General features: G+C 38.9%; 1 protein-coding gene across 6 annotated transcripts in view; it reads left to right on the top strand.

Annotated features, from left to right (window-relative positions):
- Positions 1–24,782, top strand: part of BTBD10 (BTB domain containing 10) — a 31,620-nt gene extending 6,838 nt beyond the window's left edge. The window contains exons 2-9 of one of the 6 annotated variants that reach the window (XM_030485423.1): positions 497–655; positions 14,965–15,158; positions 15,853–16,138; positions 18,418–18,520; positions 19,240–19,360; positions 20,462–20,659; positions 22,110–22,220; positions 23,657–24,782. In XM_030485423.1, coding sequence (XP_030341283.1) covers positions 555–655; positions 14,965–15,158; positions 15,853–16,138; positions 18,418–18,520; positions 19,240–19,360; positions 20,462–20,659; positions 22,110–22,220; positions 23,657–23,967 — 1,425 coding nt within the window. In that variant the 5' untranslated portion in view covers positions 497–554 and the 3' untranslated portion in view covers positions 23,968–24,782. Of the gene's footprint in view, positions 1–496; positions 656–8,844; positions 9,250–14,964; positions 15,159–15,852; positions 16,139–18,417; positions 18,521–19,239; positions 19,361–20,461; positions 20,660–22,109; positions 22,221–23,656 lie in introns of those variants that run through there. The other 5 variants (XM_030485425.1, XM_030485424.1, XM_030485422.1 and 2 more) reach the window with 5 other exon arrangements.
- The last annotated feature ends 177 nt before the right edge of the window (positions 24,783–24,959 follow it).

Here is a 24,959-nt window from a genome sequence, read left to right as displayed (position 1 = left end):
GTTGAGTGTTTCTAAGGATTGCTGTTGGTTTCATTTTGGAGTAAGGACTCAGATATCTTAACTGTTTGTTAATATTAATTTTGTTTTCCTCTTGGTCAGCCATTCGAATTGTACAACTGTTGGTGTTTCTTCTACAGCTGAGATCTTTCTTTGAATTAACTTTATACATTTGAAAGAAAATTATGATGTATTTGTCTTGTGTTTCATAACCAGTGACTTTTTTATTTGGACACAGTGAAATTAATTGTGGCAAAATTGAGCTTGTCTGCCATCATTTATAGAACTGTATTTCTTAAAAAATAATCTTTCAGTGCAGGTAGCGGCAAAATGTATGTATGATTGTCATGCTATTTAGAAGTTGTGGTTCAGTGTATCCTGTTTTCTATAATCTTTATTAAAAAACCCCAAAACCTAACAGCACTAAATTCTGCATGTCTAATTCTTCTCTTTTTCTGTGTGGCATTATTTAAAGGTAAACACTGCTCTCTTAATGTAGGTTGTGAGTGCTGCATGTGTGCTTTTCAGAGCAGTAGTGTGAGGAAGCTGGCAGTGGAATGGCAGGGCGGCCTCATCCTTATGACAGTAACTCCAGTGATCCAGAGAATTGGGATCGGAAATTGCATAATAGACCTCGTAAACTTTGTAAACATTCAAGGTAGGTGCTATGTACAATCTATTGCATCTCAAAAACTACAATAAAAGTCCATTCTAAAGGCTACTGTATCTGGTTGTGGCAAGTCCTGTCATAAATTTTGCAGTTCTTCTTAAAAGGAATGCTGCTTAATTCCTTTAAGAGATACTTTCTAACCTAAATGATGTGTCAGCTTCCGTAATCTGTGCTTAGGTTTGTTTTGCTGTTGGATGGGATTTTGGTCTCTAAAAAAACTAAACAAAACCAAACCAAAACCTTGTGTGCATATCAAGTCACCAGCTGAGTGACTACATATGTGATTTTTATTTATGTTTTTTGGGTGTGCTTACTAGGAGTTGCTTTCTGTTCATCACTTAGTTGTTGGTGCTCTCTGTTTAAGTAGCATATTTAAAGTATGTGCAACATGTTCACAGTGATAACCAGTAGGTGCTTGCATGCAAGTATCACGCTCTATAGCACTTTCTTTGTAAAGCTGTGTGTCAGATCTTGCTTTTGCCTGCATCCCTCACTGTAAGAATCTTTAAATGCTTCTTGATTTGAAGACATTATGAAGCTAATTAGTGTTTTTCCAGCACACAGTGTTCTAAAATGAGCTAAGCAAAGCAGTTAGTCACCTAGCAAATGTATGCGAAGAAGCATGTTGCTGGAAATATATATATATGTGTGTATATATATATGCATCCAAATAAGCATATATCTTCCAAGTACTTTGCCCTTTTAGAAGTGCTAAATATAACTAAACCATCTCTGTCAGCAAGCTAAAATTGTTAGTGATTTAAGATTTCCTACTCACAAGATGATAGGAAAAGAGCTAAGGAGCACGTTCAATAACAGCAACTTAATTTGCATTTTTATTGCATAGATTCAGATAAACTGGACTCAAGTGATGCCCAAAGTATTCTACTGACAAGTAATATTGTGGGTTATTTTCCTGTCATTAAATATTGGATAATTGTGAGGCATCCAAGAGGGCAGGAAAAAAGAATGCACCAATAATTAAATGCTTACAGGGAGGCCCACTTAATTATAGCCCTGTCTGATATGAGTAATGGAGCAATTAACACAGAATTGAAGAGGGTGGCTGGTGCTACTGGTCAGTGTAGGTGTGTGAAATATAGCTTTGTACAATTGATGTTTTTATTAAGGTGGTAGTGTCTGGTAAGTGGTTGATGTGTTCTTCTTGGGATCCAAATCTGGCACAGTATCAGTAAATGAACAATATAGATAAAATAGGGCATTATATGTGAGTTGAGGACTGCTCACGCTCGGGTCTCAATGTGATTGTAAGTGGGTGATTCATTGCTGAGTCCAGTTCATGTAGGTCATCTCTGATCCCACGTTACCTCCCATGACTGGTGGTTTAGAGTAAAACCTAAGACTGATATTGATAAGATGACCTATTATGGGGAGTGTTAAATAATAAAAAAGAACTTGTTAATAGCATGTGATCTCAGTAAACTGGGTGCAAATAACCATGCAGTCTTCATATGACTAAGTACAACATTAAACATTTGGGAGCAAAGAATGTAAACCATTTTTTGTAGACTACTACAACTCTCGATCATTGGTATTTTTGGCACTATAGAGGACACTGTCTCAATGGGTAGTCAGTTGAACTTAAGTCTCCAGTAACATCGTATGGTCAAAAGGGCTAATGCAGCTGTTGGATGTTTGGTGGAGTTATTGGAAGTCTGGTATCAGCAGTTGAGGGAAAATTTTGATTAGAGGGGATTCTGAAGGCATAGAATCAGAGAGTCAAGTAGGTTGGAAAAGACCTTGAAGATCATCACATCCAGTTATTACCCCAGGACTGCTAATTCCACCACTAAACCATATCACTAAGGTCCTTATCTACACATTTTTTGAGTGCTTCCAGGGACCCACCAACACTTCCAGGATTCATAGAATCATAGAATGGTTTGGGTTGGAAAGGATGTTAAGATCTTCTAGTTCCAACCCCCTGCCATGGGCAGGGACATCTCACACTAGACTATGTTGCCCAAGGCTCTGTCCAGCCTGGCCTTGAACACTGCCAGGGATGGAGCATTTACCATTTCTTTGGGCAACCTGTTCCAGTGCGTCACCACCCTCACAGTGAAGAACTTCTTCCTTATATCTAACCTGAACTTCCCCTGTTTAAGTTTAAACCCATTACCCCTTGTCCTATCACTACAGTCCCTTGTGGAGAGTTCCTCTCCAGCATCCTTCTGGGCCCTCCTCAGATACTCGAAGGCTGCTATGAAGTCTCCACGCAGCTTCTTTTCCCCAGGCTGAACAGCCCCAACTTTCTCAGTATCTCTTTGTATGGGAGGTGCTCCAGCCTCTTTATCATCCTTGTGGCCCTTGGACTTGTTCCAACAGTTCCATATCCTCATGTTGAGGACACCAAACTGTGCACAGTACTCTGAGTGAGGTCTCACGAGAGCAGAGGGACAGGTTCACTGCCTTTGCCCTGCTGGTTGATTCCACCACTTCCCTAGGAAGCCTGTTCCAGTGCTTAACTAACCTTTTGGTGAAGAAATTTTTATCCAGTCTAAACCTCCCCTGGTGCAGCTTGAAGCTGTTACCTCTTGTCCTACCACTTTTTACCTGGGAGAAGAGACCAGCCACCTCCTCAATCTGTCTTCCTTTCGGGTAGTTGTAGAGAGCGGTAAGGTCCTCCCTGAGCCTTCTCTTCTTCAGACTAAACAAGCGCAGCTCCCTCAGCCATTCCTCATCAGACCTGTGCTCCAGACCCTTCATCAGCTTTGTTGCCCTTCTCTGGACCCATTCCAGCACCACAATATCTCTCTTGTAGTGAGGGGCCCAGAACTGAACACAGGAGTTGGGGTGCAGCCTCACCGGTGCTCAGTACAGGGAGATGATCGCTTCCCTGGCCCTGCTGGCCACCCTGTTGCTGATACAGGCCAGGATGCTGTTGGCTGCCTTGGCTGTGTGGGCAAAAGCTGGCTCATGTTCAGCTCCGTCAGTCAGCACCCCCAGGTCTTTTTCTGCCGAGCAGCTTTCCAGCCACTCTTCCCCAAGCCTGGAGCATTGCAAGGGGTTTTTGTCACCCAAGTGCAGGACCCAGCATTGAGACTTGTTGAACCTCATACTGTTGGCCACAGCCCACTGATCCAGCCTGTCCAGATCCCTCTGTAGAGTCTTCCTACCTTCCAGCAGATCAACACTGCCGCCTAACTTGATGTATTTAGAAGTTACTAAATATGTTTTGAGACAGGAAAAACTCAAAGGTTAAATAATGACATCTTGATTATCTAAAGAACATTGCAGAAACAGCATTATGATGATGAGCTTTAGTCAGTAGGGAGATTTGTAATAAAGTGTAGTAGTTGGAAGCTGAAGCTAAGTAAATCCAATCCAGAGAAACAGTGCACATGTCTTACCATGTGTGGTCTGTTGTAGATTACCTGTTTGAGGGAAATGTTTAAATAAAAAGCTGTGCAGCTTTCTGAAAAGATTATTTGATGCAGATAGGAGTTAACTCTAAGTCTGTGGTGTATTCCTTTCAGAAAGGCTACTGTCGATCATTTTGTGGGAGCTGAATTCAAGGTTTGCACATGAGAAGGTATGAAATCTGTGCCTCTAAAATTATTGCAGTGAAGTTGGATATCTTTCTGGCAAAACTCAGTTTGTGTTTCCAATAAAATGCTGAACAGCCAGTGGTTTATGGAAGCCTTTAATGGGCTTGGTAGGGATACAGTATTCAAGCTTAATTCTGACGTTTTTTTCCAAATAATGTAGACCCATTTTTGGAAATCTTTGCAAATGAGACTCCAACTAATAGTCTGAGGTCGTAATAGAATAAAGAATAAATTAAGGAGAAATATTTTGTTACTTTGTTCCTTTGAGATATTTTATTACTTCAGAGAATCTAATTATTGGAAAATAGTATACTCTATTCAAAGGCCTAAATAAAAAAATTGGATTTTGGGTGGCTGAGTATAGACATATTACTACCATTTCTGACTTGACACTTTTTCTCCAGACAAGTGAAAATCTGTGTGAAAAATTCAGTGTGAGGCAGGGAAAATGCTTTTGGAGACACAATTTTTCATGATACAACTTGAACAGAACTCTTCTGTTAAAAGGTTTGAGTGCTACAGTTTTATTAGTCTCACACATTCAAAATATGCCTTGTTTTCATAAGGAAAAAAATATTCAGGTTTGAGAAATGTAATGGTGAAATAGGAACTTTATTATAAATCTCAACAAAAGAGTAATGTTTAAGATAGATGCTTAGCTTGTCACTTCTTGGTGCTTTGAAGTGTTTAATCCTCCAGCCTTAACATTCTTAAAATAGCTTAGATAATTTTCTAGACTCATGGAAAACATAATCTAGGACTGTGAGCCGTCTTCTGTATTTAAGGCTTATGTGGCAGCAAGGAAAGCCACAGGACCTGGCTCCTCTCACTGTGCTGTCTGGTTGAGGCAAAGGATGTGTAGCAAAACTCTAAGGGGTGTATGTATTAAACAGTTAACACAGGTTAGTGTTTTATCTTTTTAGTTTGGCGAGTGTCCAATTTTGTTAAACCTCTGGCAAGTTGTGCCATTGTTTTCTCTCCTCATTTTTCTTATTTGTTCTGAGATGGGCTATGTAATGAAACACTCAAAAAGGAGAGATTCAGGAAATAAGGATGAAAAATACAACGCAAATGATCCCTGGTATAAATGTAAAGAGCTTGACAGAATGGAATTCTATGGTGTTAAAACTGACTGTAGATAACAATACAAAGGCTTTTGTTTGTCCAAGCTATTTCAAAAAATCTTTGAGATGCTTTGACTTACCCGAATAAGATGGAAGAAAACTTTTAGGAACCATATGTTGACTAAACAGTGACTAAGGTTCAAGTAAATGGTCTCTGAATTCATATTTTCATTATTAGGTATTGCTGGTTTGTATTTTTAATTTTTCATTAGTTACTATCTTCCCACATGTAATTTCTCTTTAGTGCTGTATTTTTTGTCATTTTTGGGAGACTTTAATTCTAATTCTGCTGTACTAGTGCTTTCTCTGGAGTTGTGCTGAAAAATCTGTGACTTAAATTTTAGTCTTCCTGAAGATTTGTCCTGGATTTAATTTTCCAAATCTGCTTCTGTTTTAGTCCCATTTGATAGTTTCTTGTTTGTTCATTCTATTTAGGTAGTATTAGATTCAAAGCCCTGCCTGCCCTACTACGTTAATGAACAAAACATGGCTGTGCTATGATTCTGTTGTCATGACTCTTGAACCTCTTGAATCTTGGAAAATCTTCCTCTTTGAAAAATTTTCCATAGATGACAAGTTATTGTGGAGATGCTGAATGCTGAGATTTTTTTTTTCCTTTAATATTTTAGTGTGCTGAGAGGACGCATTCACACCAGGGGCGTTGGACTAGATGATCTTAAGGTCCTTTCCAACCCTAACTATTCTATGATTCATGGGTTGTGAATGGAAGTGCCACTTGCCTCAGCATTTTGTATGTACACGAAGCATCCCCAGAAGGGTCCTTTTCTCATCTCTGGAGTGATATCAGACTGTATAATCTGTTCTCCACTACAGGATGGGTATTATTTCTCTTCACATAAGTTGGATTTCTGCAGTTGAACATTTTATAGCATGGGGCAGGCCTACACAATGTACAATGTGAAAACAATCGGGCATACTTTCACCATGGGCTCAGGTCACAGTCTGTGAACTACTGTGCATCGTCTGCTTTAACTGTAAACATGGCTGCTCTTAATTACAATCTGGTGTTGGCAGATCAAGATCTCTTCATCTAGATTTTATTGGCACCAGAATGTAAAGCCCTCAGAAGAAACTGAGATGGGCTGGGAAGTGGTGTTCTTGGAATTTAGAAAAATGGGCTGCACTCAGTGATGTCTTTCAAAAGCATCAGTCTACCAATCTCACTATACCACGGATACCTTATAAGAGTGGTCTTAAACAGTTGTGGGTTTCATGGTATAGTTTGTTTTGTTCCTCCCCTTACCCCCCCCTTCCTTTTTAACATCCTTTATTTCTGAAATGGCAACTCGTGAATGCTTCTGAGAAAGAAAACTTAGTGACTTTCAGTGCAAAACCACACTAAATCCCCTTGAATTTCTCCAGCACACAAATGACCTTTTCCAAATATCATTGGATATTATTTGTGGTGGACTTAGGCGTCACGCAAAACTTGATCAAACCCTGACTTTAAGACACAAAGCACTTTAGAGGTGAAACAGTTATACTCAGAACTATTATGCTGTAGAATTTTTATGGACAACTTTCTTCTGAATTGCTGTCTGCTCGTTTCTGCTGTGGGAGTAGAAACTCTAATGGCTAGATACAGGTTCAGTAAGTGTTTGGACCCAATTCTTTTGAATTAGAACTTCTGAAGCTGGTTTTTGATAGGTTGGAGGTATTTTCCAGTTTGAAGGAGGATATGCTTCCAAGTTTCTTAAATTTTTACCTAACACCCCATTTTGAAAATGAAATAGGAATTTGTATATAAATAAAGACAACCAATATTCTTTTATGGAGGGACATGTATTTGGGTAGCTTGACAAAAGTCATAAGGTGTGAGTCTATACCTACCTAGAGGTTAATTCCTTGCTGCTTGAAAGATCACTTTGGCAACTGAATGCTCATGGGATTTTTGTTGTTGTTGTTTCTTTCCTGAAATGGAACTGAATTACTAAGAAATATATTACTCGTGGCACAGAGCACCCACTGAAGACCAGAATTATGTGAATATTTAAGATTTTGGAGCAGAAAAGTGTTCACAGAGTTGCTGTATTGAGCTGAGGAAAGATCTGTAGCACTCCCCAAATAAAGCAGAGAATTCTTTCTGAGGGCTTTCTTGATGGAGATGGAGCCCAAGTTAAGCATGGCTGCTGGACTGTGGTTCTACAAGATTTTGATGGATGCATGTCCTGGCCTGAGGGTAGTTTTGTGGGAATTGGGAGCTAATCCACCCATGGCATGTTATTTGTACCTGAAATAGGAGTAAAGGAGAACAAAACATTCTTATTCTGCTACGGAGAAAAGACCCTGTATAGGGAACCAGTGCTGAAAAAAACTAGGTGCGCTTCCACTTTTTCTTGTTGCTGGGGGATTGTTCTATTGGAGGCAAGAAGAAAAAAAGCTGGAGAAAAAGGCTTTTCCAGAATGCTTTCTATATATAGCTTATCATAGCCATGTCTTCCATAGCTGATTTTGAAGGGAAGAAAAGGCTCTCAAGACTGCAAATGGTTATTCTGTCACAGGGCATGGTGTGGGTGGTTGTGTGAACCCTCACAAGACCCTAAAAATAGGAGAAAATGCATTGGCTCAGGTAGTTGAAATTGTGCGAGCAGAAATTTTCTTTCCGCATCTGAAGAGCTGACTTCAGTCTGGAATGCCACTGCTCTCCTGCCTTTCTAATCACAAGTCTCTTATTGACTTCCTTTTTACAACAGCAGTCTTTTGCTGAACAATCGCCCTTATTCCTTCAGATTTCATCGTATTTTAATTTCCACTCTACCAGTTACAACATCTTGATTTTTATTTGTTGTAAGAGCTTTTAAGCTATTTCTCCAGTGTATAGTGGCTTCTTAAAACAGCCTACAGGCATTCTAAAGAGAATAATTTTAAAAAAGCTGTAGCATAATGCTTACTTATCCTCCTCCAAAGAAAAAAAACCTTTAGAATATTTCATCCTGACACATGCATTGTGCTCCGTGGGCTTGACTTGTCAAGCATTTGATGACCTATCGATGTGAACATGTACTACATCAGGACTTGGTGAACTGATTTCTGATATTTATTGTCACAAAGCATAGTAGATTTTTTCCTGGCTTAGACTTGCTGGAAAAGGGATGTCTGTAGTTAAAAAAAACAAAACAACTGAGGCTGTGCTGCCTTGTTCTTAAAAGGCTATTGCTGTACCTGCTTATGAACTCAGTGCAAGGTGAATTAATTTTAAATAGTAACCCAGGCAGACTTTACAGGAACGAATTAACTATCCCTTGAAACTTGCATGGATTTGTCTATCTTGAATGATCACGAACACAAACGAGAGATGTGACAAGAGAAAGTTAGCAATAACCTTTTCAGATGTGGTGTTTGTGTGCTGAAACCCGGCAAGCTGGCAGGACTAGAAATAGCTTCGCAGATGGTACTTGGCACGGTAGCGAGCAGCTCTGCTCTCGCACGCTCCCCACCCTGCCTGTCAATTGTGGTACCCAATGGCTGCTTAGAGATGGGGAAACGGCAAGTATGAATTCAGCTCACAGGAGGCTGCGAGGTCAGACGTCAGTATTGCACTACGCATGGCTGAGTCAGTGACTGTGAGAAATTGAACTGAATTAATATCTAGAGGGGGTTTGCGTCTTTGAACACTTAATGGACCATATAGCTACAATCTCTTATCTTGAAGGGAAGATGATGGAGGAAAAAGTAAGGCTCGCTGATGGTGCAGTGAACTACTGAAGAAATGATGGAAATATCAAATATGCTGAACTTAAGTAATGCCAAAGGATGCTGATCTGGCTTTCAAAGCTGCCTTTTTGGAAGGAACAGAATTCCTTTGTGCTCTGATTTCAAAATTATTTCCATGCTTTTGTGTTTCCTCCCTGATAGATACAAGAGGAAGGTGCGTATCTGTTAACAGGAATAATCTGTGGGCATTATTCAGGAGAAGAATGAGGAAAAGGAAAAGTACTGTCCTTTGTGTGCACTGGTCAATTGAAATGTCTGCTGACAAAGAACAGACTTCGGGGGGAGGAAGAGGGGCATAAGCATTGTCATTGTATAAGTCCTAGCAATATGAGCAGAACAGATTTCTTTTCTTCTAAAGCCTTATAGCATTGTATCTGTAACTTAGTGTATAGGTAAAGCTCTATATCCCTATTCTACAAAGTGTTGATTATGTGAATCATCCTAGGAAAGGATTTTGATGTAAGTTTATATTTTAAGAGGAGTTAGTTAATAGAAGTTTTAGAAGATAAAGGGAGAAAAAATGAGTAAAAATCTTGGTTAATATTCCACCGCTGCGTCCTTTCAATTTAGATCAGGTTTTAGGGTGGTCTTGGGAGGTAAGGAGTATATTGGTTTAGCACCATAATTCTGCGTAAACAAGAGCTAGTTTTATAAAAACAGTATGTTTATTCAGTAGGATGCATGTGAAGTTTTTGTGTTGGAATACATGCTAATTGTTTTGGCAGTAGAATTAATTATTTTAATCATTAGTAATCTATTCAGAGCAATATGTTGTTATGTATAAAGACAAACTGAAGCTCTCCTTCCACAGATGACTCCAAAGCATCATTAAACTGAAGAGCATTTACCATTTTTTTTTTTTGTTTTGTTTTTTGGTTTTTTTTAGGAACAGCTCTTCCCTTATCACAAGAATAGGAAGCATACCAGTATGACAAGTGTGCCATTTTGAATAGTACTCTTTTTCCTCCTTTACATCACATTAAATAGCTTTGCTTAAATAAAGCCTTGAGCTTACTTGGTTTCCTCTGTAGGCAGCTTCTTTTAAAAAAAATGCCTCTTCCCTTTACAAAGGCAGAGCTTTCTTGATCCCTGACTGAGGGGGGGGAATTAATTCTGTCACTGGCTTAAAGTTCTTGAATGGGTGCAGTGCTGGTGTCCTAATGTTCCTTTGCAGCCAGGAAAAACTGCATATTGCATTTATGAAGATTGTCTAAATATACCAGTATTCATAGGGTTGTATTTTGGTTTGTTTTTGTCTTTCCCTCCTGAAGGAAAGTAATTGATAAAGCAAGACACTTACCTTTCCTTTATAAACTCTTGGGTACTAGATGGTCTGCATATATGGGGCTTTTTCCAGCTTTAGTGAATGAGGAAATGAGGCTGTAGGTTTAAAATATTGGGTTTGTTTTTTCTTTCTTAAAGTTTTAAATTAAATGCAATGTGTTATTAAGCATGCGGACGAAAATTGTGCTTGTTGTGCCCCAGTCAGTGCCCATGACTTCCACAGCACAGTGTGCAGCTGGCAGTCATGGGCTGGGAAATTAATGGAAAGTTGACATTGCAGATACTTCTTTTCAGAGTGAGATAGAGATCTGAAACTATAATGACTTTCTTGGAGGCTTGAGGTAATGCACTGTGCAGAGCACCATTGACTGTTGTAGGCTGAAATTACAGATGAATATAGTATGGGAGCTAGGTGCCGCAGGAGACCAGCGGCTTCCGGGCACTTTTCATTATCAGCAGTTCTCTGCTGTTTGAGAAGTACTGGCATTTTATCTGGTCTGTATAATGCTTCTGGGAACCACAGTACCCTCTAACAGTTTGCCTGTCTTTGCAAATAGGGCAGCTCTGCTTTTGTCAGTCGCCTTTCCACCAGTGTAGGTAGGTAGGTGCGTCTACACAACTGTGGAACTCCCTAATGAATGCCGGTTTGGCTTGTCTGCATCACTGGGGACAGGTTTGTAGTTCCACACATTGCTGCTATGGAGCAAAGGTTTTTTATATTTCCCTGCAGAAACAACAGCCTGTCCCCAGTGGCTTTGTTAGAGGGGAAAAAATATTATTAATAAGTTCTAGCTAAAAAAGTGAAAATATTTGGTAGTTCTGATGGGATTTTTGTTGGTGTTTTGTTTGTTTGGGGTTTTTTTTAACACTTGCAACTTCTTCTAAAGCCTCTGTACAGGAAAATGTAAGCCACTGGTCGTCTTTCATATGTACTGGCCACAGATGTAGTTCTTCTTTTTTCAGCCTAAGTGAGAAGAGTAGCTCAGTGATAGAGTTCTACTACTCAAGTATTGCAGGGTAAAGCCAGCGACTGTCTTTTCTGACATGCTAGATTCTACATCTTCTCTTTGTTCAGATTTAAACTCGTTTTAGTTGTCTTGTTTATTACACAGCAAAGTTGTATTTCAGTGGAGTTATTTATCTGAGTACATGTGCTATTGAACGAATGGAACTTCAGATTTTGTCAGGTATATATCCAACAGATCAAACAAACTTTTTTTTTGGTACACTGTGACTCAACAGTGATAAGATTTAAGATTGACGTTTTAGATTACTGTTATTAAGATGAGTGAAGATTTATGATTCAGATGGTGCTGTCTCAAGCCAAACTGCTCAAATTCTCAGAAATCTTGCCATTTTGGCTTTCGTCTTGCATCTTCTGGCTAAAAGATAATGTGCCAGTCTCACAGTTAGCATTAATCTGTACATCAAAGGGAGGAAAGTACAAAAAGCAAGCAAATGAGTGGTGTGGCCAGCTGCAATCTGAACAGCTCCTTGAAATTATTTACTGATCTCTGTGCTTCAGAAAAGATTGATTTAATATGTCAGGATCCTGTCCTCCTCCAACTGGCATCCTCAGCCTCTCTTGTAGCATGATGTGCTGAGTTGATGGCTATTGTGTCAATGCTCCAAAGGGACAGACATGGCTGGCAGTGGGAGGCACGCTGCCCCTGTCCTCCCTGGCATGTTGGCTGTACGTACCAAGGCAGAAGTAGCCCCAGTTCTGATACTGGGAAGGTATAGGTGAAAGAGTCGTGCCTGGCGTGTTTAGTTCTTTATTCAGACATGATTAAAGAGGAAGTATGATGCCAGCTGAGTCAGTGTTACTTCCTGTAGCACCTGTTTTTCTCAACTCCTGTAAAGATATTATTAACTAGTGTTTGCCCTACTTCAATGTGAACTCTGAATCACTGTTTAGAGGGTAGTGTGGCTTCAGATGTTTTTTTTTTTTTTGGATTAAGAATCACATTTTAATTGCCTTCTCTGATAAAATGTATTTCATGTCTGCTCTGCAAAATGCATGATCAGCCTGCATATCCTTACAGAGGTTCACTTTCATTTTCTAGTGTGTTTCCCTTATTTAAAGCAACTAGAGTGCTTTAGCTATTGAGAAATAGTGAGTCATGCATTTCGATACTACAAAGTGTGACACCTGCAGAACTCCGGTTTCTCACAGCATGGTTAGAAGTATTATCAGGGCTGGGATCAAAGTGCTGCTTTACCAAAGGCCACATCACATGGGGCTTTATTAGGATTTGCTGAGATACGTAGCAGTCCTGTGACAAAGTATGCGAGTACTGCACACACATCCACACTCACCCACCCACCTACCCTCTGTAGGATAGATGGTTATACCATAATGCACAAATATAAATGCACAGATGAGATACAGAGGGGGTTTTATTTTGTTTTTTCTTTAAGTTTGACCATTTCTTGGGAAGTTTAGCTATAGTAGTAATGAATATCATAATGGATAAACAGGGTCAGACTTTGGCTTCAAGTCAGATTTTAATTATAGGCTGTAATCCACATTTCTTCGTTACATTTCTGATAATTTGCAGGCATATTTTGTACCTAGAAAAACAGTTATGGTTTTTATGCATATATATGGAAGAAAAGGTGAAAAAGTTTTCCTACATTTTGATGTTCTTGAAAGGGAGGTTTGCAGGTCTCACTCTTGCTAACTTTTGCATATTTCACTTTGATTATGCAGAATTTACCTCTCTCTAATAGAGAAGTAAAACAAATAAGGAGATGCATGAGCCATGCTGAAATGCTGTATATCTCAACACATTCACAACTGCATTGTAAGGCCTGAAGAAAATTCGGTTTCCTTTTGATGAAAGTGGTTGGATCATCTTTATTCTTGGACTCTGAGCATTTCCAGCCATTAGCAAGGCTTGCAGTTCTTAGACCTTATTCCATAGAACTTTGGCTGACTTCACATCCTAAAGATGTATGTCTTATTGCAGTATATTTTAACCTTGGCAGGAAACAGTATTGCAGTAGATTCTCTCTGCACCAAACTTCTGCTTTATAGGATACACTATCCTTCCCTCATTCAAATGGGGTGGAGGGAAGCTTGTTCTCCTTAGCTAAGAGGTATATTTCTTATTCTTTGCGTTGTGCTAATATTTACTTTGTGCCAGTGTAAACTGCATAAGATCTATCATAGCCTTTTTGTTCTGATTTAAGCTCCTCTTCTCATCAGTTCCAGAAACCTGAAGCTGAAATCTATCATGCATGCTAGGTGTTCACTTTTCTGAATAGTCTTCATTTACTTTTTTCATTACTTCTAAGCAACTCAAAAAGAGGACATTCTGATCAACTTGCTTGTACAGGTTTTAAAAGTTTGTTGTGCTTTTCTTAGGTCATTGTTCTTACCTCTTTGTGTTCTCGAATCCTAAAGCATCCCTAGCAGTCACATTTAAGGTCTCTTGGTATAAACTGTGGGATTTGCAAGCTGCAAGCAAGTAGGGCATTGAGGCTCCTGTGGGAAATTATGTCCTCTCTTTGTCTGTCAGACCTTGTAGCTGTGCAGATGTCTGTCTCAGTTATCTGGTACCTGAGGGTTTTGGAAAGTTCTTCAGTTAAACCCATAAATAAGGAGTGTTGTTATGTCCACCATTGAAAGGCAAATAGCAAAGCAACTGATTTAGCAATTCCAGTGGGGGTGCAAGGACACAGATATGCCTGTGCTGTCCTGAATCAAAATTTTCTGTTTTAAAGAGTAAAAATAAAAGGTGTAAGTATTTATTTTTGGCAAGATTCAGCAGTAGCTATTACAAGTTGATATTTAATTTTTACATAGTTTGAGAGCAGTGGATCTGCCTGGTTATGTTGGTAGGTTTAATAATTCATTACAAAATGTAATCAGTAGCTTGATTTAAGCAATGTAACATAACACAGTCTAAAAAAAGAAAGCATCTGAAACTGTTATATTAAAATTTGCAAATTCAGAACAAATGTCGTAATTGTTACTGAGCGCTGACTTTAGTATTATAGTTTATATGCTTGCTGTCTGGGTTGTGGTGCTTTACTATTGTTCCTCTTAAGAGTAACTGAAAATGTAAAAGAGAATATGCAGAAATAAACCCTTGGCTGTGGTGTCTTGATGTATCAACTAGTTTAAGGCTGACCACCTCTGTAAAGGGCAAGTTGCAAAATAAGGCAAGTTGGTGCTAAAAGCCTGTCCTCTGAGAAGGGTTTTCCAAAAGGAGTTTCATTGGAAAAAAAGACCCCTAACTTTTAATTTCATGGTTTGATTAGAATCAAAATAAAATGCTCAGTTGTATTTGATTTGCCAGTTGTGGAAGAGATTCCTGTGGATATAGGTTCACAGGCAGGCTCAACAGATCAGGCAGTGTCTCTGTAGATCACACAGCTATAAACAACTAATTCTTGCTACTTAATGTTCCGAATTGTTGTTCATGTTTGTAAATAGAAACAAAAGTACAGCAAAGAAAATGGTGGTGGATAATATTAATCTTCAAAACATGTACATGGAGTGTGAATGTCTTAAAATTTTCATGTATAATGTTTCTAAAATTTTCAAACGCTGAACACTTCTCTTCTATGTTTTCAGCACCTCATCTCGTATTGCTAAAGGAATAGACTACACAAAAATGAGCCTCCATGGTGCAAGTGGTGGACATGAGAGATCAAGGGACAGACGCAGATCGAGTGACAGATCTCGTGACTCATCCCATGAAAGAGCAGAATCTCAGCTCACTCCATGCATCAGGAATGTTACATCACCAACAAGACAATATCATTCTGGTGTGTTCAGATCTATAGCATTTTAGGATTAAAATTCTTAAACTTGACTACTATTTTGTTAAAAGAGTAGAATGAAGAGCACTATTTGTTAATGACACAACATAGAGATTTTTTTACGTGTGCTCTGGGCTGGGACTACCCCTCTTTAGTAGGTCATAATTTTTTCTTCATCTGCAGTGTGTAGATGAATTCCTACCTGATGCTTTTGGTTCAAGTCACAGGAACAGACTAGTTTTTCTAAGAAGATAATTGACTAAGCCCTTCCCCTTTACTGGGTAGGGTTTAGGTGTTTGGAAATACAGGAAGCACTTCACTTTTTCTTTTTCTTTTTTTTTTTTTTTTTTTTTTTTTTACAGAAGTTAGTTTGTTTCTTTGAACTGACACCAACTGCAATGCATATCTTCTATATAATGTTGAGTTGCTTTTTCAGTGCTAGAATGCTAATTTTTTGTCATAATGGCTATGGGGAGGTGAGGTGGCTTTGTCTAAATGGTAGAAACTTCAGGTTCTCATATATGGACAGTTATCTTTGAAGGTTTCTTTAACTAGAATAGATTTAATTGAAAGAACTTGTACTTACCAAGTTGCCACATTTTGTGCCTGGGAAGTTGTAAAGTGTATAAAGCTCATATAAATCTATAATTTTATTTCCTGTTTTTTTTTTTTTTCTCCTTCCACCTCTTTCACACTGAAGATCGAGAAAAGGATCACAGTTCATCTCAACCAAGCAGCCCTCGTCCTCAGAAGACTTCCCCTAACGGTTCTGTTGTTAGCATGGGGAACAGCAGCCGAAACAGTAGCCAGTCAAGTTCAGATGGGAGCTGCAAGACTGGTGGGGAAATGGTGTTTGTGTATGAAAATGGAAAAGAGGGAGCTCGGAATCTAAGAACTTCTGAACGAGTAACGCTCATAGTGGATAACACCAGATTTGTTGTAGATCCTTCTATCTTTACTGCACAACCTAATACAATGTTGGGCAGGTTTGTATCTTTTTTTAACCTTTGATCTCTAACTGTAGAAGAGAGCCGTAAATGCTTTGTAGGTAATAACACTGTTTAAATAGCTGTTGAAGTCATTGCTACAGCTGATTTGCGAATACCTAATGTTACCGGTTTGCAAAGGTCTTTAAGTAAAAATCGGATATTAGTTCTCCGTATTTGGCAGAGATACCAATAGATGTCTGTTACCAAGAGACAAAAGAGTTCATAAGTAAATTAACATTTCATGATGTACTCATTTCCTTCTGCCTTGCTGGGCATTACTTCTGTATTCAGTCTGCCTCATTCCATCCCTTGTTTTCCAAGTTAGTTGTTTTATACAACTAAGTAGTGGGTATAGATAGTCAGTTTCAAAATAGGGAGGAGAAAAACCTTGAAGGAATTTGTTTTGCTTAATAGGCGTACCCTGACAACACTCAAGCTTAGCACATTTATCTTCTGACATGTTTTTTGGACAGGGAAATGTCAAAATAGTATAACAGATCAGAACCTCTCAGCAAAGATACCTAACACTCAAAATGGTCGATAGTTGAATGAAGGTCCACAATGTGTAATATGTTCTGTAGAAACTGTAATGAGCAGCATATTTAACATGTTTACTTGGTGGGAAGAGATTCTTTAATTTACTTGCCCAAATACTGGCTGGTTTTGCATTGTCCAAATGTAGAAAGCACTGCTTGCAAACTTGTGGTAAGAAAGAAATGAAGGTTTATGTCTGTGTCACTTTGGATTTGGCTTTTTCATTAAAATGTGGCTGTTTCTCAGCCCATAACAATGTAATAATATTTAAAATACACATATATAAAGCTATTTGCCAAGGTACAGTTAACAAATATGGTGAAACAATTTCTGCTTTGTTTAAATCACCACTGTGTGGGATAAATAGTACCTTGGTTCCCTATTTTGTGAAAAGTCAGGCAAGAGTTACAGAGAAAGCAAAAAGTGCTTCTCTGTGTAAACTGTAAAGGGAAATAAATAGAAGTAATAATCAGTAGAATTAAATCAGTGATGTGAGGCATTTGTTACTACATGGATATAGCACACCGATATAGGAAAATGGCCAGGCTACCTCACTAGGAGTGTATCAGTGAAGTTATGTAGCGAAATAGTTTCCTTTTCCTCAGAGTAAATGGTGCTGCCTAATGCACTACATTTTTTTTGTGTGTGTGTGTGCAATGCTGAGTTATTCTCCCTGTGGGATTGGTTCAAGGAACAAGCTTATTTTATCTTCTGCTAATTCAAAAGTAGGTTAATAAAGTTATGGAAATACAGTTCTAAAAGGCTAGTTATTTATAAACCCACTTTCCCCCAATGTCAGTTCACAGGACACTAAACAGGAACAACTTAGCTAGTGTACTCTGGCAGGTAAAAAGTAACTATAATAAGGATGTATTATTTGCCTTAAGCCTATATATAGACTGCTTTTTTCCTAAATATTTCTTGTCTTGAAGAGCGGTCAGAAAACACACGTCAAATCATTCGGTGAAAAAAGTTACTTTGTCCATTATAAATGCATGCAGTATACACCAACTCTTGTTTCTCTGGGTTGTGTATGTGAAAGCAAAGCTCTGCGTTGGGCTATATTTGTAAATAAAACAAAGAATAGGTGGCAATACTTTTTGTAAGCATATGGTGTAATTCTGAGTCAGAGGTGTGTTTTAGAAGTTTGGGAAATTTTGGGGAAATATTTGTAGTTTTCCCCTTAGTGTAACTTCCCTTTCATCCTAGTGGGGAGAAACACACGCTACCATCAAGTATTGGTATCTTCCTTCAGAATGTTATTTTAGCTTTTGAATTAACTAAATCTTATAAATGAAATTGAAGCGAGTTGCGTGGACCTGAACTTAAGTTCTGTTTCCTAAACTTCCTCATATGTCTTTAAATAATGAGAATTCAACAACAGAGCCCTTTTTCCTGCTACATTACCCCACAAATGCCAAAGATGACTTGTTTTGGGTTTCCCTCACCTTTGTCACTGGCAAGAAATGGCCTGGTCTGACTTTTGTTTAGATCAAAGGATATTAGCAAGTGAAGATTGAAGAATAAAACTAGTTTCCTGAGTTACCCTATCCTGCTTCCTCTTTTCTAGTAGTCTTGCTAAACATAAACCAAACTGAGCAGCGTACATACGTACAAGCTAGAATAGACTGGGTTTTCCCTGCCATTTCAGTACAATTTTTCAGACTTTACTTTCCAGATTAAAAGAGAAAAAAAAAAAATTAGTAAGGAAATCTAAGCAAATTGCTTTTATTCTTGAGCAGGATGTTTGGATCAGGCAGAGAACATAACTTTACACGTCCTAATGAAAAAGGAGAGTATGAAGTTGCTGAAGGAATTGGTTCCACTGTGTTTCGTGCTATTCTGGTGAGTTTTCAGTACTGTTTAGGACAAACACTAGGAGTATTAAGAGGTATAACTTCTTGATTTAGCAGTACTTGCATATCTGGACTTTGCGGATGGAATAAATACTGTTCTTCTGTATTCCCTAGAGCAGAAATGATGTTTGATACAGAAACACCCCTAGGTTTTCTGGAGATGTGCATGTGAAAGCCAGGGAGAGAGAAAGCATTCATGAAATGAACCAGAAAACTACTGCCTGTCATAAATGTATCTTCTCTTATGCATCTAGTTCAGATATATTCAGCCCTTTTGGTGCTGAAATTAGATTAAGCAAGTACTGGAAGTCGATTTACTGCAGGTAACAGGAAAAAGGCAAACTTCAGTCTTAAAAGAAAATGTCCCCGTATATACTTCATGTCTACAAGAAGAAGTAGAGCTGTTATGGTGCTTTGTCAGCAGAATCAGGATAGCAACAGCTGAGTGAATTATAGCTATAAGACAGTATACATGCACCAAAATGATCAGTATTAGTAATTGTCAAATAACAATTTTAACCAGAGCTCATTGCTCTGAAAGCAGCTGAAAAAACTGACACATTTGAGGACAGTATAATTCACAAAGTTTAACATATGTTGCTCCTTTACATTTTATGGGGCTTGCTTGCGGAGAAAACATTGTAAATGAAATGACAAAATGTTTGTCAGTGAATTTTGAATTGTGTTTTGTTTGCTTGATTACTGTAGGATTACTACAAGACTGGAGTGATACGCTGTCCTGATGGGATATCTATTCCCGAATTGAGAGAAGCATGTGACTATCTCTGTATTTCTTTTGAGTATAGTACTATTAAATGCAGAGATCTCAGTAAGTACAGAATTTATGAAAATAATTTGAATTTTATAGACTAACTTAAGCGAATATGCAGAGGTGGGGGTGTTAATTCCGAATTGTATCCTTTATTGAGGTGAGGAACATGGCTGACACTACATGAGCAAAATCCATCCTTTTTTCTTTCTTATGCAATAAAGCCCCAGAGACAGTGGGCGTATGCCTTTAGAAAAATAATGTTTCTGATATTTCAGGATCTGATATTCAGATATTTTTCTGCTGTGGTCAGCTCTGTGGGATACTTAAACTCTGCTGATGCATTTTCAGTACAGATACAGAAACATTAAGTGGTATCTTTTTCGCAGGTGACAGGATAATTTATTCAGCTCACAGCTTCAGAGAGTTAAGCTGTGTTGCCAGCAAAAGCAGCAGAGCTTTGCTGGTGGTGTAGGGTGCATCATGGTTCCCAGCACGTAGTGTCTCTTCAGCTAGTTCCTGCTCCGAGCACAGCTGAAGCTTTGGCCAGTGTTTAAATGGCCCGGCCTGTGTCTGGTTGCAGTGATCTCATGTTTGTGCAGCGCAGAGCCCAGGGCCGAGCTGTGGCATTCCAGCCGCAAGATCTGTGCAGGGCACCTGTGCCTTCACCGCGGTGCCACAGTCTCGCAGCATGCCGCCTGCAGAGACATGCGCTCCGTGCACTTTGTCCTGAGCAGAAGGATTTAGCAGCTCATGCTGTGAGGATTTTGAGAGGCTTTGTTTTTAAGCTACTGCTTATGAAAAGTGGGTTGCATGCTCTACTGTATCAGCAACTGGCTTAAATCGTGTTTCTTCGGGGAAGCCTGGGAGAAGTCTGACACAATCAACCAATGTTTAGCAGTAGTAAAACATGAAAAAGGTCACTCAAAGTCACTCCTCTGTCTGCCCAACATTATGCTAGTATCTGCAGGACAGTCCTAATTAGTTTGAACTTCTGGTAAACATTTGAAAAAAGTTCTGATCTTATCCAAACTTATAGTCTAAGTGTCTTTACAGCAGTCTGCAGTGAATTGTGCAAAATTAACAGAACTGCTTTCTTATTCCTGCCTTCAGTTTTTTACCAAGCTTTCAAATGTGCCTATGCTTAAAATGTCATTCCAGGTGCTCTCATGCATGAATTGTCGAATGATGGTGCTCGCAAACAATTTGAGTTTTATCTAGAAGAAATGATTCTCCCATTAATGGTAGCCAGTGCCCAAAGTGGTGAGAGGGAGTGTCACATTGTTGTGCTGACAGATGATGATGTTGTTGACTGGGATGAAGAGTATCCCCCACAAATGGGAGAGGAGTATTCACAAAGTAAGTTTATTTTCATTGTTTCCACCAAGCCATGCTATGATAGAGGTAGCAGTAAATGTGCTGATTTAACTTTTTTGTACACAAGTGCTGTTAGCAAAGTCTTTACAACATTCTAATGACTCACACACACACAAAAAAATCCCTTTAGTTTAAGTAGTTCTGCTTAACATTCTGCTTCAGAGGCCTATGTTGTGTGTTAATGTTCAAATCTTAATTAAAAGAGAAGCAAATATTTATTATTAAGGCTTTGTCAGTCAATGAGGGGATAGGAGATATATTTTTAGACAGAACTTTAAGAGAGAAAAGGATAGAAGCCATGTTTACCATTGAAGAACAACTAGAGGGGTGTTTTGAGGGTGGTGTGGGAAGGGAAGGTGTCTGCTAACTGTTAATATTTTGGAAGTATAACATTTTGGTACAGAGATTAGTTAAAGCACCTGTTAATGGAGTGCCCTGTCCTGCATCAGCACTGTCCTTGTAGCTGAAAATGTGCCTTCAGTGTGAAAACTTGAAATTCAAGGTTTTGTGGGGGCGTGTGGGAGCTTGAGATATTCTTTGTACTCCAGTCGTACAAAATCTTCTTAGAAGTCTCTTCAAAATATTACAGTTTTGTTTATTGGGTGGGTTTGGGGTTTTTTTGGTGGTGGTTGTTAGTGTTGTATTGTGTTCTGTGTTTTGTGTGTGTGCATGGGTTTGGCTTTTGGATTTGTTTTTTAAACACCACCAAAAAAACCCCTCCAATTTTTTGGAGGATACAAACCTGCAGCCCTTTCTAAAGAAAGAAGGATCAATGCAAGTATCGATCACATGTGGCTTTCTAATGTAGTAGCACAATCAGCTCAGGTTTCTAGACTTTTATGTCTCAAAGATGGCAATTAAAGAACCCTCCTACCCATAGTAATTATTTAGGCACCTCTTACATTTATACTTTTCAGTCCTTTCTTTTAAGGTGCTATAATTTAAGTGTTAAAGGTGTCCCTCTTGTTCTGCTTCACAAGTCTGGGTTTTCTGAAAATGATTTGCAGATCTCTTAGGTAATGGCAAGCAGAATGGAAAGGTTTTGTTTTGTGGGGTTTTTTTAATGTCTGCAGGAATTCCAGAAAAAAAAGGGGGGGGGGGAAGTCTCTTTTTGTGGAGGCGGGGTTGGGAATACTCCCACTGTGATTTGCTGTGAATTGTCCTATTGCATTCCGAAATCTAACATCAAAACCCACCCCTCAAAAAAAAAAAACCCGACTCAAACCTAAGTCTATAAACCAGACTAAATTGATAGGGGGAAAAGACTTGTGCAGCTGACCCATTTCACAGTGTCCTCAGCCATTTTTCTTAAGTGGCTGAATAGAAAATACGAGAGTAAAGCAAACTAGTGGAAAAGATAAACCTTTGTGTTTTGAAACTACAAGTTTAATCTTTGAATACATTTTTTTTTCTCATTAAAATGTATTTTTAGTTATTTACAGCACAAAGTTGTATAGATTCTTCAAATATATTGAAAATAGAGATGTGGCCAAATCAGTTCTGAAGGAAAGGGGGCTCAAGAAGATCCGACTGGGCATTGAAGGTAAGAGAGGCATTGCTTGCACACAGCTCTTTGAGGAAGATGGTCTGCAGCACTTCTCCGATTTGATTGTCTCTGCAGCTGAAAAAAATAAGGGCTGGTGTTGTCCTCAATATTGCAGTTAGGTGATAAAATGTCCAGAGAGGAGTGGTACCAGTAACAACCGGTCCAGCTATAGAAAACCTGATGACAGGCTTGTGACTGGTCTACAAGATGTACCTAGCTGCTAGGCTTTTTGCAGAGACTTAACTGCTTTCTGCTGACTTACAGCTTGCAGCTTTTGCCATTTGCCCTTTAGTTTTCACACAAAATCTCCTCTACTGTATTTGAAGTAATGATGCATTTTTACAGCTCTGTATATTCTGTTCTTAGTCTAGTGTCCTTTTCGGGGCTGGAAATGTGTGTTAAGTAAATATTTTCTTTCAGGAAATGTGAAACTATCAAACGGATCATTGAAGTGCAAAGAAAATCTAATCTGAAATAAACATCTTGTAAATTAGGAGGCTGATCTGTAAAATCTCAGCTCTGGCTTTGCAAAAGACAACTACATTAAGTAGTCTTAGATTTATTTTTTTTAACAACTGGGTTTCTTTGCGTTTCATTTTACTTCTGAGTGTTGACCCAAATATTTTAAAATCCAGCCTTTACCATTTGCAAGGTTTCTTATCACTCACTCACCAAGTTGTCATAGTTACGTTTGTGATTTGACAACCAAAAGCAAATGCTTTTAACCACTTGTGATTTCTAAAATAAGTAAGTTTGTTCGAACAGACGGACATGGTGTTCAGCTGAGAAAGAGCTGGTGGTATGTGTAATGCTGGTTTTAGCAGATTATTTCTTCTGGCATTCCTTGTTTTAGACAAAGAACAAGTGTTTGACTAAACTTTAGCGCTAGTGCACCATAATAATGTGTAACTTTCATGTAATGAAAATTATTGCGTAAGCAGAGGAGGGCGATGACTTGATCACAGACAGCATAACCCGAATCAGTAGTTGGTGTAAAACAATGCATTTCCATCATTTGGGAGGAATGTGCTAGGATTGTGCTAGGGAACTTAAACTAGTTGGAGTAATGCTGTCTCTACTTCTGAGATCTCATTTCCTGCTTTCCAGGTCATAGTGTTTCAGAAACAGCCAGCTGCTTTTGGCTCCAGGAAGGAGCAAGTAGCTTTGCCTGGGAAGTTTGGAAGAGTCACCTGATGACAATGTATTCACTGTCGATAGCACTGTAGCCTCTTTCCTTACAATTTGGTAGTTGAACTGCTGACTGTGTGTTCTCCTTGCATAGATAAGAACACATAGCATCTGTTTCCATTCAGGGTGGTGATGGTGACAACTGCTCATCTTCACTGTGCCTCCACACGCTGCCTTTTTGTGAAAGAACCCCCTGACCTGCACAGTGCAGGAGATGTTAATGTCTGCTGTGCTCGGTTCCTTAGGTTACCCTACGTACAAAGAGAAGGTGAAAAAGCGACCAGGCGGAAGGCCGGAGGTGATTTACAACTATGTCCAAAGACCGTTCATTCGGATGTCATGGGAGAAGGAGGAAGGGAAGAGTCGGCACGTTGACTTCCAGTGCGTGAAGAGCAAATCTATTACAAATCTAGCGGCAGCGGCTGCAGATATACCCCAGGACCAGCTTGTGGTAATGCATCCTACCCCCCAAGTAGATGAGCTGGATATTCTGCCTATTCATCCTCCACCTAGTAACAGTGAGATGGATCCTGAGGGACAAAACCCACCGCTCTGATCTAGACTCTTAATAAAACAAAAGCATGCTACTTTAAAGCAACTCTGTACTTGACTCACACTACACTGCAATTCCAGTTTTTTTCCATTGTGTAACAGTGTTTAGGATATTGCAGTGCGGACCTTTGAAAAGACCAAAGGGAGTGCCCAATTATTTTTGAAAGAGTACAGATCAAACATCCTGGGGTTACAGTTACATACATGTATGTGTTTACCAGTAGGTTTGTGACATTGGTGATTTGTATGCTGGACTGTCCTCACTCTGAAGCCCATCAGAAGCAATGGGATGCCAGTGGCTGTTGTTACACAGGGTTAGAATGCGGAATTGGAATTGATAGTAGCACTTTATAAATGGTTGATAAATGGAATTTGAAGCCATTTTTTATAAATGTGTTGCACAATACTAACAAAGTGCTTCTATCAAAAGTATTAACTGTAAATAGTTTTGCTCTGAATAGGTTGACCCTTTTAAAGTTATTGTAAATGGTTGAGCACAAAACTACTTACTATTGGGTTTTTGGATTGAGGACATGATTCAATTACCCATGTAACATCTTGTTAAACTCAAAGTTCTTCAGTGAATTTTTTCACTTGTTTGCAGCGTGAGCCATGTTCAGAACGTGTGAACAATGGATAGGGGCTTTATCTTAAATTTTGCCTTACCTTAATCTGTTCACAGATATTTATTTAATACATTTTTCATAAGTGTCATGAAATAGGAAAATGCAGATGGTTCATTCTTCATTTATTAATGATTGTAAACAAGTTTTTCATGCAAATAAAGTTTCCATTATTTTAATGGGTTTGAATTACCTGTGATTGAGATGACGTATACAGATGAATTCTGAAAGTAGCTGCTTTTCCTTCCTTGGGGAAGGGTGGTCAGTATGAAGTTAAATACTTGTTTTTCAGGAGAAATCTGGTCATGTCAGGCTATCTTAACCTACCTTACTGTTGTGTTTTCCTGAGTACAAACGTGAACCTAGGAGTAAG

The sequence above is a fragment of the Strigops habroptila genome, chromosome 4 (assembly GCF_004027225.2).
Source record: "Strigops habroptila isolate Jane chromosome 4, bStrHab1.2.pri, whole genome shotgun sequence".
Taxonomy (NCBI): Eukaryota; Metazoa; Chordata; class Aves; order Psittaciformes; family Psittacidae; genus Strigops; species Strigops habroptila.
This window is presented reverse-complemented; position numbering and strand designations above follow the sequence as displayed.